This window comes from Anolis sagrei, chromosome 2, assembly GCF_037176765.1.
Source record: "Anolis sagrei isolate rAnoSag1 chromosome 2, rAnoSag1.mat, whole genome shotgun sequence".
In the NCBI taxonomy this organism is placed as follows: domain Eukaryota; kingdom Metazoa; phylum Chordata; class Lepidosauria; order Squamata; family Dactyloidae; genus Anolis; species Anolis sagrei.
In genome coordinates, this window is record NC_090022.1 from 176257789 (window position 1) to 176272196 (window position 14408).

Genomic DNA, 14408 nt, shown 5'->3' on the forward strand with positions numbered 1-14408 from the left:
TAGAGACCAGATACAAGACTACTAACTTAGTAAGAAGTATTGTATATACTCATGTATAAGTCTAGAACATTTTAGTAGAAAATTGATCTACACCCCTCTCTGGATTATCCACAAATCAGTGTGGGTACTTTTTCAAAAAAGGAATCATCCGGGCAGAAGGCTAGGGCTTTGTCCATCATGAAAGAACCTAAAAAAACTGAGCTTCTCTACTGACTCCACCATGATGATGCCACCTTTCGCTATTATGAACGCCTGTGTGGCAACTTGATAGCGACCAAGGGGCAGGTGTTGCTGTTGCTTTCCTCTCTCCACAGAATAACCCTTGACATATCCACAGGGCACATTGAAATCCATAATTTTGCCTCAAAACCTGCCCTTGACTTATACATCAGGTCAAGTGCTGTATAAGTCAGCTCTTGAATCATCTCAGCTTTTGAAACAGCCAATATCCACTGCTATTATTTGAGCCTTGTTTAGGGTATGCTTGGTGAGATGTTGTGTGCATCCATGTGTCTGTGGTGTTAATTTTCATAATAACTGGTGGATTGGTTACAGAGATAGATCTCAAAGTTCATCTCCCTTCCACTGATTTGGCCCTGCCAATTCCATTGACAGTATCTCTTTTGGGATAGCAAACCCATGTTCAGTTATCACAACTATTTGGGTTGCCCATGAGGAACTGGGTATCAGATGTGTACTTTCCCCTTCAGGTGCTCCTTGAAGCAGCATATTGTGTTTCCTTCCATAGGTAAACAAGACTCTGAAGGCAACTCTGCAAAGCCTGCTGGACCTATTGTCAACAGAGGAGCCAGAAGCACTTGATGCTTTTCAGGGCTGCCAGTCCACAGAATCACTCAAGTCAACTGGCTCTGATGCTGGTGGGAAGCAAGCGCTGGCGAAGCGGCGGGCCAACCAGCAGGAGACAGAGAGCTTCTACATAATGGTATGTTGTGCTGGGTTTTTCAGACAGAAAAAGTGCAAAGCACTCATGATATCCCAACTGTGCCCCCTACTTGTGACAATCCCCGATTCTCTCAAGGAACAATTCTGAATAATTTTGTGTTGTGTAGAAGAGGAAAGACTGACTGACAATATTGGTTGGTCGCAGCATCAGAATAGCAGTCAGTACATTTTCTGCATGACTTCACTCAGGCTGTTACTGAATTTGCTCAAGAATGTTTTTAATTTGAGGCACAAGATCCTAGTGGCACACCCTCCCGTTTCCACCCCAAAACATTATGTGACACAAAAGGAGGAGGAAGCGGGCATGTGGAATTTGAAGTGGAAAATCCAAGTACAGTATGCCTTTGTATTCATGGGAGATATATTCCTGGACTTATCACGGAAACAGAAAAATAAGGGTAATAGCAAACCCTATTAAAATGAGTGACTATTGCCAACAGTTAGAATCATAGAATCCTAGAGTTGGAAGAGACCTCATGGGCCATCCAGTCCAACCCCCTGCCAAGAAGCAGGAAAATTGCATTCAAAGCACCCCTGACAGATGGCCATCCAGCCTCTGTTTAAAAGCTTCCAAAGAGGGAGCCTCCACCACACTCTGAGGCAGAGAGTTCCACTGCTGAATGGCCCTCACAGTCAGGAAGTTCTTCCTAATGTTCAGATGGAATCTCCTTTCTTGTAGTTTGAAGCAATTGTTTCACGTCCTAGTCTCTAGGGCAGCAGAAAACAAGCTTGCTCCCTCCTCCCTGTGACTTCCTCTCACATATTTATACATGGCTATCATGTCTCCTCTCAGCCTTCTCTTCTTCAGGCTAAACATGCCCAGCTCTTTAAGCCGCTCCTTGTTCTCCAGACCCTTGATCATTTTAGTCGCCCTCCTCTAGACACATTCCAGCTTGTCAACATCTCTCTTCAATTGTGGTGCCCAGAATTGGACACAATATTCCAAAGTTGCCTAGAGGAGCTAGGACTTTGCTCGATCTTTCAGGGCAACTTGCACATTTTGACGGAAGCATATCACAGAATTGCTTGAAATGCTTTAAATATTCTTAATTTGGATGCAGATGGTAGAACTGTAGATATTGGTTCTGAGGATACAGGGGTCATACTGTAGCACCTTCCTCTAGTAAAGGTGGACCAACATTTGCCAAGATATTATCTTTCTCTGCTCTTTCACCTTTCTTCTTTTCCTCTTCTCCTCCATCATCATCATCTTCCACTTTTTCTTTGTAAAAAGAGACTTCAAGCGGCTAAAAAAACTAAAAAGCAATACTAAAAATAAAAAGTGCTGCTTCTTTCATTAATTTAAATGGACCCCTCCTTTTAATTATGCTTACAGAACATGTCTTCTGGCAAATATTGCCCTGTGAGACTTACCAGTATTTTCCGGCATATAAGATGACTGGGCGTATAAGACGATCCCTAACTTTTCCAGTTAAAATATAGAGTTTGGGATATACTTGCCATATAAGACTACCCCTCTACCAACGCACACCAAATAATTTTTTTAAAAGCATCAGATTTGATTTCAATATGCTAATTTTCCTATTACTGTACCTCCTTCTCTGCCTCTCAGATCTCGCACATGCGCACCTGCAGCACTTCACTGCAGTCTTCAGGAGCGAGATCTGAGAGGCAGAGGAGGAGGTATGGTAATAGGAAACAAGGGCGGGCCAGACAGGTAAAAGAGTTGTGTTTTTCTGGGCTCAGAGCCACTCTATCTCTTTTTTAAATACCCCGGGTGCCCTGGACGCCTGCAGCTTGCTCCGATCGTCACTTACACCTTCCCGGTGAGGCACCCCTTCACCTCACCATCAGGATCACATTAAGTCCACGAATCCTGATGAATGGATTTTCTTCTATTGTACTTGTACAGTGTCGCCCTTAATGCTTTCATACAGTCGCTGCATACGGCAGGGATGCGGCCACTGCCATTTTTGAGCTCCCCCCATAGTATGCAGCAACCACAGATTCTCCAATCCAGATTGGAAGTTTCAGCACCCGCTCTATAAGAAGACTCCCGCGTATAAGACTACTCCTTCATATAAGATGATCTCCGCGTATAAAACGACCTTTGACTTTTGAGAAGATTTTCTTGGGTTAAAAAGTAGTCTTATACGCCAGAAAATACGGTACTTCTTTGTTATCCTTTCACTGCTAGTTGTCATAGACCCATGACAGGCCATAGTGCATAATACCACATCAGCTGAAAATTTGTTGTGAAAGTGATTGGAAGTTACTCTTGATTTTGAATTCCAGATGTTTAATGTTTGGGGGCAGATGGGGGTTGGAAAAGGCAATTATGCATATTTGACTCTTTGGAGAAGTTTGTTTTTGTGGGATGTGTGTGTTGTGAGTCCAAGAACTACAAAAAAGCACCAATTGACCTGTGCCCTGCCCCCACCCTCACCTTGTTTTAAATCTCAATCTCACCCTGCGTATTTCCTTAGAGTATCTCTGGTAACAGATTGCCTGGTGTCTCCTATACAGAAATTTAAAGAATATCTCTCTGGGCGAAGCATTCAAACAAAGCTGCAAGCAAAACATGACCAGATGAAGGAGGCGATAGAGAAGGGTGAGAATATGAAGGCGCAGTTGTGCTATCCTGGATGTTTGGAGAAACACAAAATAATATGTATATAGCTAAACCAGTTTAATTGCCCTGTTTTCTCACAAAGAATCCCAGGAATCGTAAATAAGTGAAGGACTCCTGAGAATATCTTCAACCCTTCTCATCAATGCACAACTAATTTGAGGGATTGCTTTGGGAGAATTAATGGCAGTTATGCTTATTTAAGGTTGAATACACATCTTATTGTGTAGACAAGCATGCAGTGTAATAGATAAACATGGAACTATGAAAGAGTGAACTTGGAACGGCTAGACGATGCTACTGGAAAAATGAGTTAACAGGAAGACACTGGTGTTTATATGTTTTTAATGTTTTTTTGTATGGATTTTTATAATGATGTACTAAATGCTTTTAAATTGTATTTTATGACTGTTGTGGCATCAAATTGCTGCCAATTTGTAAGCCGCCCTGTGTCTCCTTTGGGCTGAGAAAGGCGGGATAGAAATACTGTAAATAAAACAACATTTTGACTCCTCAGCCACAAAGCTCTTGGGTCTCCCTAAACTAAATGTTGCCATGGCATGGCAGTTAGCATGGTCTCTCGCTTGCCCCCTTGAAGCTTATGTCAGTGCAATTCCCAACATTTGTGTATGTTGAAATATCAAAAAGCAAAGTGTCACTATCTAATCCACATATGTAGACATTTTTGGATTTGGGGGGATTTTGGAATTCTGGATAAGGGAAACTAAGCTCTTTAAAAATTTCTACCCTTTAATAACACTGTTTTTAAGAGGAAAGAAATAGATTTACAATTAAAATGAAACTATGTCAGTCTACATCAGGGCTCCTCAAACTTTTTAAACAGAGGGCCAGGTCACAATCCTTCAAATGTTGGAGGGCCGGATTATAATTTGAAAAAAATATGAATTAATTCCTATGCAAATTGCACATATCTTATTTGTAGTGCAAAAAACACTTAAAAACAATACAATAACTAAAATGAAGAACAATTTTAACAAATATAAACTTATTAGTATTTCAGTATAAACTTATTCATATTTCAAAGTGTGGGCCTGCTTTTGGATGATGAGACAGGGTTGTTGTTGTTGTTTTTGTTGTGTGCTTTCAAGTCATTTTAGACTTAGGTTGACCCTGAGTGAGGGCCAGGTAAATGACATTGGAGGGCTTTATCTAGCCCCTGGGCCATAGTTTGAGGATCCCTGGTCTACATGGAAAACATCATGTTTGCAAAGAAGGGGAGAAAGCTTCATAATTCAGTTGTTGGTCTTTTGTGTCCATTTATGCAAATCCAGCTTGTGAAAAAGCAGGTTCCTCATGATCCTATCTGCATGGGAAAGCTGTAAATGTCAGTATATATGCTTCCATGATGAAACTATGTACATTTATTTATTTGCATTATTTCTATCCCTCCCATATCATCCCGAAGGCGACTCAGGGCGGTATACACAGTCGGCACAATTCGATGCCATAAAAATACTTACATTGATAAGCAAAAAGAAACATTATAGTGCATATAAACATAAAGACAGTGCATAATAATAACAATTTAAATGAAACAAAAAAACTATGTCATCTTGTTCAAATCCTCATCTGTTCCATCATCTTGGGCCGTTCCTGGGTCATTTTCCAATTCAAGTTTGTCTATTTATTCCGAGGTTCCAAATGCTTGCCAAGAGCCAAGTTTTTACTCTTTTCCGAAAGGTCAGGAGGGAGGGGGCTAATCTGATATCCCTAGGCAGGGAGTTCCACAGCCCAGGGGCCACCACAGAGAAGGCCCTGTCTCTCGTCCCCGCCAGACGTACATGCGAAGCAGACGGGATCGAGAGCAGGGCCTCCTTGGATGATCTCAAGTTCCTGGAGGTTTTATAGGCAGAGATGCGTTTGTACATCTGCCTCTGTGCTTCAGATATTCATCATATAAAGGCTTGGCCTTCTAGACACTAACATCCTGTTCTATTTTCTTGTTTTTCCAGGTGCTGCAGTGGATCGAGAGCTAGCCAGGTAAAATGGACACTGAGGGAAAGATGTTGCAGGGCCAGGGATGATGGGAGCTCTGCACATTGTCCTTTCCCTGGGCCCAACTGGGCCATGAAGGCCTCCTCTGCCCCATTCTGGTGGTTAAGGAGCCATCATTCTGGTGGCTGAGGAACTACTGGGCCATGAAGGCCTCCTCGGCCCCATTCTGGTGGTTGAGGAGCCCAACAGAAAGATGGGAAGGAGCCCAGGTCCAGTTCTGGGGAGAGTCTCTGACCTCTTCCTTCCTCCCTCCCTCCTTCCCCACACCACATAAACGTTGGTTCCAGACCACAGTCCCAGCGCGTCCGGCGTTCCCGCCCTCCCTCCTGCTACCAACACAAGCTCTTCGGGGGTGACCTGCAGGCCTTTTTGGAGGTACTGGCTGCTGCCCTGAGCTTCGCCCCTTCCTGTCCAGCTCCTTTTCACCCTGCTTTCTTGACCTCTGCCTAGTTGGAGAACTCTTTGCCTCCCTGGCCCTGCTTTTGCCTCTGGCTCTCCCAAACACGCACACCCGCTGCTCCCTCTGCTTATAACGTGCTTGCTGACTCTGTCTTTCCTGTCTGTGCTGCCCCAAGGAGGCGGAGGCTGCTGGCACGCAAGAAGGTACATGATTCGGGAATGGAGGAGGGAGGGTGGGAGCATAGAAGCAGGAAAGGGGGAACAGAGTTGCAGTAAGCAGGCGCAGAGAGGATACTTTCCATATTTACTCAATTCCAATGCCTAGCTTTTTTGGCTAAATTACACGGCCACAATTGAGGTGTGCATTAGATTAGAATAGTGCGCATAAACCCACCTGCTTGAAAAGCCCTAGAGCAGTGGTTCTCAACCTGTGGATCCCCAGGTGTTTTGGCCTTCAACTCCGAGAAATCCTAACAGCTGGTAAACTGGCTGGGATTTCTGGGAATTGTAGGCCAAAACACCTGGGGACCAACAGGTTGAGAACCACCGCCCTAGAGGGACATGGAACCCAAGGCTAGATGGGGGTCAAGGGGGCCTGAAGAGGCTTTTCCCACTGGAGGCGGCAGCCTCAGGGCTCCCTGGTGCCTGGAGAAGAAGGAGGACAGCCCTGCTGGCAACCCAGTAGTTTCTGTCACTTACCTGCGGATCTCGGCACCCAGGCAGCCCTCAAGGTTTTTTGCTTGTCCCCTCGAAGTTCAGTCCACTGCAATTCCCAACTGGCCTTCAAAACCACCTCAATTTTGAAGGTCTTGCAAAAGAGGCCAGTTGGGAATTTTGTGATGCTGGCGATTTTGCCAGCCTCAGTCTTGCAGAGAGGCATATCATCCCAAATGGCCTCATTCATGCTGCCTGGCTGCCTTGCGCACTATGCCTGCACTGTTGGGCACATTTAATTCATTTTTTTGTAATGTGCACCTTTTTAATTGAGTGTGCATTACATTTAATGGTGCATTGTACTTGAGTAAATATGAATAGCTTTTGTGTTGTGCAGTCAGCCCTCCACATTCACTGGGGTTAAAGGCACAGTACCCCACAACAGGAGCCCCTGGTGGTGCAGTGGGTTAAAGCACTGAGCTGCTGAACTTGCTGACCGAAAGGATGATGTAACGAACCATGGGGAAAAATATGGAACTTTATTCGATAATAAAAATCCCAATGCTGCTTCACTAAATTATAACAACCACAGAGCAGCCTACCAAATTATAACGATGATACCACCACTATAGACTAACTCACCAAAATATAGAGGGATTATAGTTGTTGATAAACCAACTGTATATTTAGAAGTTAGGAACTGGGAACCACTGGAACTGAGAGACTAAAATGATTCTTTAAAAGGTTTCCGCTGCCACTATATTACTAAAGACCAGGCTGAGGTACTATTGAGAGGTTGTTCAGTAACACACTCTGCGTCACTATAGTTTTCTTAGAGGCTATTTAAACCGACTTGAATAACACCTTTACCACAAAGGTATTCACACTGAGGCTGGTATAAGTTGGTAAAAATAGTAAGAACTTTTATTGAACAGGCTTGAATAATTCAGGTAAAAATGCTTATTGGTTTCAGTAAAGTTCTGGCATACAAACCTTGTGGTTACGTTTGAGAAAAGATCTTACAAAACTTACAAAACTGTTAGCCCCAGCTTCTGCCAACCTCTCAGTTCGAAATATGCAAATGAGAGTAGATCAATAGGTACCACTTTGGCGGGAAGGTAATGGTGCTCCATGCAGTCATGCAGGCCACATGACCTTGGAGGCGTCTAGGTACAACGCCAGCTCTTCGGGTTAGAAATGGATGATGAGCACCACCCCCCAGTGTTGGACACAACTAGACTTAATGTCAAGGGGAAACATTTACCTTTACCTTTTACCACACAAAGATTACCCTGGAGGACTGTGATGTTCTCTCTAGGAATCTCTCTTGGTGAATAACCAAATCCACAAAAATCAAATCTTCAAATGTGAAGGGCTGACCGTAGTTGGGAACTAGTCAGTGCATAAATATATCTGGGGTGTGTGCGTGTGTGTATGCATGTACAAATGTATCATACCACTCCCTATATGTGATCAACTGGCTTCACATCCCTTGCTTGCTTGCAACAGAAAGGACTTGGCATTTTCTCACAATGATGTACAAAAATGCATGCCGCATATATAACCTAACCACGCAATCTTTTGTAATGATGTTTCAAATATTATTTAAGTGTTTTGTTTCTTCTCCCCCAGCCTTCCAGGGTGCCTTTGCGCCTAGCCCTGATTGGCTATGCTGGCTAGGATGCATGGGAATTACAATGAAAGAAGGTCTGGAGGATAGGCATGCAGAAATGTTTGTGAAATCCTACTTTCTTGTAGTTTTCCGGGTTGTATGTCCATGGTCCAGAAGCATTCTCATCCATGGCAGGCATCCTCAGAGGTTGTGAGGTCTGTTAGAAACTAGGCAAGCAAGGTTTATATATCTGTGAAAGGTCCAGATTCTGGCTACCAGTATTAAAAAAAACCCCTCTAAAATCCGTAAATAAAGAGCAATACTAAAAAAACAGGGGAATTCCAGACAAGAATCAATCAGAACCAGCTAACACTTCCCAAGAAAAGTGTCGGCGAAAGGATGAGAATGGCGGTATACAAGTAGAGTAAATAAATAAAATAATAAACAAAAGCAGGAAGCATGCAAGCTTTGAAGCAACAAGACCATTAAATGCTAATCAAGGTGGCCAGTTGTAACATTCACACTTGCCTCAAGCAAACAAGACTTCTTTCTCCTACCCTGGACATTATTCCACAAATATATAAACCCCACATGCCTAGGTTCCAACAGACCCCTGAATCTTTGAGGATGCCTGCCATAGATATGGGCAAAACGTCAGGAGAGAATGCTTCTGGAACATGGCCATGCAGCCTGGAAAACTCACAGCAACCCAGTGATTCCGGCCATGAAAGCCTTTGACGACTTCCTTGTACTATTTAAGTGTAACATAATTTATTTCGTTTGTATATGCTTTCAAGACTTATGGTGACCCTATGACTTTCTTAGGCAAGGAATACTCAGAAGTGGTTTTGCTTAAACGTTTTCCACTCACGACCTCTTTTTGCTCGAGAAAGTTTTACACAATCATGGGTATAAAGATATATAGAATAGGTGTAAAATCATAAAGGTATTTAAAAACAATTCTTTGTTATACATATAATTGGAGGAGATTGGCATGTGTGTGGAAGATCCAGCATATGATTGCATGTTGGCAAGAGCATGATGCCTGCTTATTTTTCTTTCCACTCAACCCCTTCGCTTTATTGTTTTATGAGTACAGAAGAGGGGGCATCGTAATAATTGTGAGAGAACACTATGGTTTATCTTATCAACCTGTTCTGGTCTAAAACACCTTCCAGGAGCAGAAACACTGCAAAACACTACACTAACCCTTAGCCTTACTATTCCCAAGAGAAATAATATTTCAAAATATTTCATAATGGGTTGTACAGCCCATCAAAATTTAGTGAAAGGATGTGTTCATCCTCCAGGTTTTGGTTAGTTTCCATCCTGATGTATATCAAAAGTAGCAGTAGCTGAAGCAATGGTGGCACAATGGGTTAAAATCTTGTACCGGCTGAACTGCTGACCTGAAGGTTAGTGGTTTAAATCTGTGAGACGGAGCGAGCTCCTGTCTGTCAGCTCCAGCTTCCCATGCGGGGACATGAGAGAAGCCTCCCAGAGGCACCCCCTGGGCAATGCCTCTGCAGACAGCCAATTATCTCACACCAGAAGTGACTTGCAGTTTTTCAAGTCATTTCTGACATGATAAAAAAGCAGTAGTATTTATTTATTTACTAGCTTGGGGACCCGGCGCTGCAAGGGTTATTAGAGAAAGGAATTGTGTATCAAGACTGGTCTTTATCAGTTATTTATATGGCTCGCAGTGGTCTCAGGAAGTTAGTGAAGGTACTGTGAGTGGTGTGCCATGTTTGATTTTGATCGGACACTAGATGAGGGTTGCAGCAGTCTTGGGAAGGGAGTGGAGGTACTTGAAGTTCCATCATCCATGGTCTGTCCTCCTCGAAAGTGCACCAGGATGTAGAGTGGGTCATGGGGACTCTGTGTGCCAAGTTTGGTCTTTATCAGTCATTGGCGAGGGTCTCAGTGGTCTCAGGAAGTGAGTGAAGCGACTGCAAGTCCCATCATCCATTGTCAAACTCTTCCAAACCGCACCAGGATGTAGAGTGGGTCATGCGGGCTCTCTGTGTAAATTGTGGTCCTGATCCATCATTGTTGGCAGTTGTAATGGTCTTAGGAAGGGAGTGCAGGTATTGCAAGTCCCATCGTCCATGGTGCATCCTCCTCCAAACCGCACCAGGATGTAGAGTGCGTCATGGAGACTCAGTGTGCCAAGTTTGGTCTTTATCGGTAATTGGATGAGGGTTGCAGTGGTCTCAAGAACTGAGCAAAGGTACTGCAAGTCCCATAATCCATGGTCCATCCCCGGCCAAACCACACCAGGACGTAAAACACACACTTCATCTGGAATCTTTTGGAACTATAGTTTGGAGAGAGGTTTAGGCTTTTTTGTCAGAAAGCTCAATGTTGCATTTCAGGGAAGTGCTGGGGAGTTCTATGTCAGTCACCAAACTACAAATCCCAGTATTCCATCAGAGGGAGCCAAGGTGCTTCAATTGGTGTCAAACCGCTGTAATAACACTGTGTGAACACACTCCTGTATTCTATGTTTTTTGGATGTCCCTGGGCAATGGCAACATCCACACAGTCCTGGGATGCTATGAGGATGCTGCACTGTGACTTTCTGCTTTTCCTTCCCATAACTCCAGAGCTCGGGCCAAGCTGTCCCACTTGTGGTGGAGAGTTGCATCCGCTTCATCAACCTTCACGGTAAGATACATGTTAACCCCCAGCCACACTATTCTCAAATGTCCTTTTTATGTATACTTGGGTTGCCATTTTCAGAGGGATCTCTGGATTGTGATGTTCCATGAGTTAGTAAGTGGGAAATCCCTTTTCCTTGTGGGAAAGCATGACACAGAGTTGCCTATTTCCTTCCTTCTTTCCAGGGCTTCAGCATGAAGGTATTTTTCGAGTGCCAGGGTCTCAAGCCCAGGTAGCAGAGATCCGGAATGCTTTTGAAAAAGGTAAAAGAGGGTGTGTATGTGGAAAAGGGTACAGAGAAAGAGTTGGGGGCATAGGCTCAGTAATACTGCAGTATGCTAGAAATTGAGGGAATTAGAAGAAAAGGAGAATATTATTCCTTCTTATGTACAAAATAGGGGGGTCATTCTCAGGAGAAACATAGAAACATAGAATGCACACCAGGTATGAATTTAAGCTTGCTTGAAAGGATGTGTTCATCCTCCAGGTTTTGGTTAGTTTCCATCCTGATGTATAAAGCTTGCTTGCAAGGATTTAAATGTGTTTGCAAGGATTGGGAAGGATCTATCAAGGATAAATGGCATAAAACAGAAAAGGGGGAAATGTGACTGTCAGATCTCAGAGGACGTCAGAGTATCTCCATGGCCAAACTTGAGCCATTGATGGACATGTGCGGAGTATCTTTCTGCACTCCCTAAACATAGATCTCCATCCTATCACTTTGGATTGTTGCAGCAGTGGTGATAGTGGTGACTTTCTTCTAGATTAAACAGCATGTCTCTTTATACAAGACGGATCCCCACCATTATTCACTTTTGTCCCATGTGTGTGTTTATACCTTTTAAGGAAGTGATTCCCAAAATGTGGTCCCCTGAAGTATTTTGCATTGCAGTTTCCCAGAGCCCTAGTTGACTTAGGCAACAGTCAAGGATTCTGGGAGTAGAAGTTTAAACATTTGGAGGACCAAAGTTTGGGAACCACTCCTCTCCCTCTCCTTCAACCTCTCCCTCTCCCTCTCCCTCAACCTCAACCTCAACCTCTCCCTCAACCTCTCCCTCTCCCTCAACCTCAACCTCTCCCTCAACCTCTCCCTCAACCTCTCCCTCTCCCTCTCCCTCAACCTCAACCTCTCCCTCAACCTCTCCCTCTCCCTCAACCTCAACCTCTCCCTCAACCTCTCCCTCAACCTCTCCCTCTCCCTCAACCTCAACCTCTCCCTCAACCTCTCCCCCAACCTCAACTTCAACTTCAACCTCAACCTCAACCTCTCCTCCCTCTCCCTCTCCCTCTCCCTCTCCCTCTCCCTCTCCCTCTCCCTCTCCCTCTCCCTCTCCCTCTCCCTCTCCCTCTCCCTCTCCCTCTCCCTCTCCCTCTCCCTCTCCCTCTCCCTCTCCCTCTCCCTCTCCCTCTCCCTCTCCCTCTCCCTCTCCCTCTCCCTCTCCCTCTCCCTCTCCCTCTCTGTATATAATTGACTCAATAAAGTAACTAATTCACAACTGCCATCTCTTTTATCCTCATGAGAGCCCCCAAGGTAGGTTAGGTTTGGAGTTAGTGATCTGGGTAGAATTATCCAGAAAAATTCTATTCCAGAGGAAGGATTTGAACTACATTTTGCTTCGTGTTTATGTTTCTATGCCACATTGGTTCACAGGTTAGGTAGGTTCTTTGAACTTTGCCAAATATTCCAGATCCACAAAGGCCCACCTGATCTTTAGCCAGACTTAGCACAGCAGGCTAAACCGCTGTGCTACAGAAAAACCCTTCTGATCAAAAAGTTAGCAGTTTGAGCTCGGGTCAGGGTAAGCACCCACCATTAGTCCCAACATACCTGCCCACCTAGCAGGTCAAAAGCAAAAATGCGAGTAGATAAATAGGTACCACTTTTAGCGGGGAGGCAATAAAGGTGCCTTTAAGGACATCGATAGAAGGAAAGCTCCTCAGCATGGAAGATGGAGCAACAGCAACCCCTGTGGCTGGAGTCGAGCATAAGATGGGAAAAATTGCCTTTACCTCTGTTTGTGTTGTTTGTCCTTGTTAATTGTATAATCGGCATTGAATGTTTGCCGTATGAATGTTCTGTAAGCTGCTCTTCGGGGTGAGATGGGCAAAGTATAAATACTGCAAATAAATAAATAAGAGTTGGAAAGTATTGCTGTAATTATTTTTTCCCCCTCTCAACCAGGTGAAGACCCCCTAGCAGACAGCTATACGCAGCATGACCTAGATTCAGTAGCAGGAGTGTTGAAGTTGTATTTTCGGGGATTGGAGAAACCCCTCTTTCCATGTGATATTGTCCCTGAGCTGCTGGCAACAGCCCGTAAGTGTGACTGTTCTCCATGTTTTATCTTTTTCATTGTTGTACCCTTTCTCCAATTATCACTGTGAGTTCACTTCAGTGCACATAAATAAAAGTATATTCTTGGATTTATGTTGCAGAACTCATGCATTCAGGATTTGGAGATAGCCAAGATGTTTCTTTTTTAAAAAAAAAATCCAAAGAAATATGTGATTTTAAATTTGTTTCCCTTTTTCTAAGTTTTGCTTACAAGAGATTAAAATTGGCCAGTGGCCAAATAAAATGGTTTACAGGTCACATCTGGCCTCATGGACAGAACTCAACTATCCCTGATTTAAATAATTAATTTGCTAGAAATATCATAAGAGGAAGACCTTGCGCTAATTACAGAAAACAAATCCGTTAATTCTTACAGAACAGTGAAATAATTCTGCATAATTATGATCAGAATATTGTTTGTTACTTTAAGTATAGTTATGAAAAAATAATTGTATGAAAACAGTGTTGAATGTATTATCTAAATCTTGGGTCATAAGCTGGAAACACCACTTGTAGTCCAAATGGTTACACAAGTGAATTAAATCTTGTTCAATGTAATAATGTTCATAAAATGTACGCAGATGTTTGGTTGTGTCATGTAAGCTTATAGATGGTCTTCTGGTAATTTGCTCTTGTGTGCAACCTTATCATGGCATTTTCTAAGACTGAGAGAGTGTGACTTGCTCAAAGTCACCCAGTGGGTTTTCATATCTGAGCAGGGATTTTAATCCTGATCTTTAGAGTTGTACTCTGGCTCAGAGGCTCATTGTGAGCCCGGGAAGGGAAGGGGAAAGGGAAAGGAAAGGTTTCTTGCAGCAACCAGACAGGTGAGATTTGAAAAAGCTAAGCTTGGTTGGTCCAAAAACAAAAAAAGATTCAAAACTCGTTTTGGATGTAGGGGGTACTGGTGGTTCGATTCGGAATTGAATTCTGAATGTTTCCAGAAAAAAATTCGGAACTTTCCAAAATGTTCAAATTGCTTCGTTAATGGCGGACGCGATTGCGCAATACAGGAAAAACAGCAAATGGCACTGGGCAAACTTCAGGGGATTCTCTATCCCTCATTTTTAGACCAATCCTGACAAGTATGGGATTTTTAGTGTCTCCTCAGTAGCAATACAAAGCAACTAAGGACACAAAGAGCAGAGAGAGGCCTTTTTGGTTTTTTGAAGTTG

The 14408-nt window shown here is 43.5% G+C and overlaps 1 protein-coding gene across 4 annotated transcripts in view; it reads left to right on the top strand.

Moving 5' to 3' along the window:
* The window catches only part of ARHGAP4 (Rho GTPase activating protein 4), an 84660-nt gene that overhangs the window by 53538 nt on the left and 16714 nt on the right, over positions 1-14408 (top strand). For 2 of the 4 annotated variants that reach the window (XM_060763188.2, XM_060763190.2), the window contains exons 9-15: positions 749-943; positions 3451-3535; positions 5527-5554; positions 5857-5944; positions 10844-10904; positions 11084-11161; positions 13081-13215. In XM_060763188.2, the coding sequence (XP_060619171.2) occupies positions 749-943; positions 3451-3535; positions 5527-5554; positions 5857-5944; positions 10844-10904; positions 11084-11161; positions 13081-13215 (670 nt within the window). Of the gene's footprint in view, positions 1-748; positions 944-3450; positions 3536-5526; positions 5555-5856; positions 5945-6144; positions 6173-10843; positions 10905-11083; positions 11162-13080; positions 13216-14408 lie in introns of those variants that run through there. The other 2 variants (XR_009630674.2, XM_060763189.2) reach the window with 2 other exon arrangements.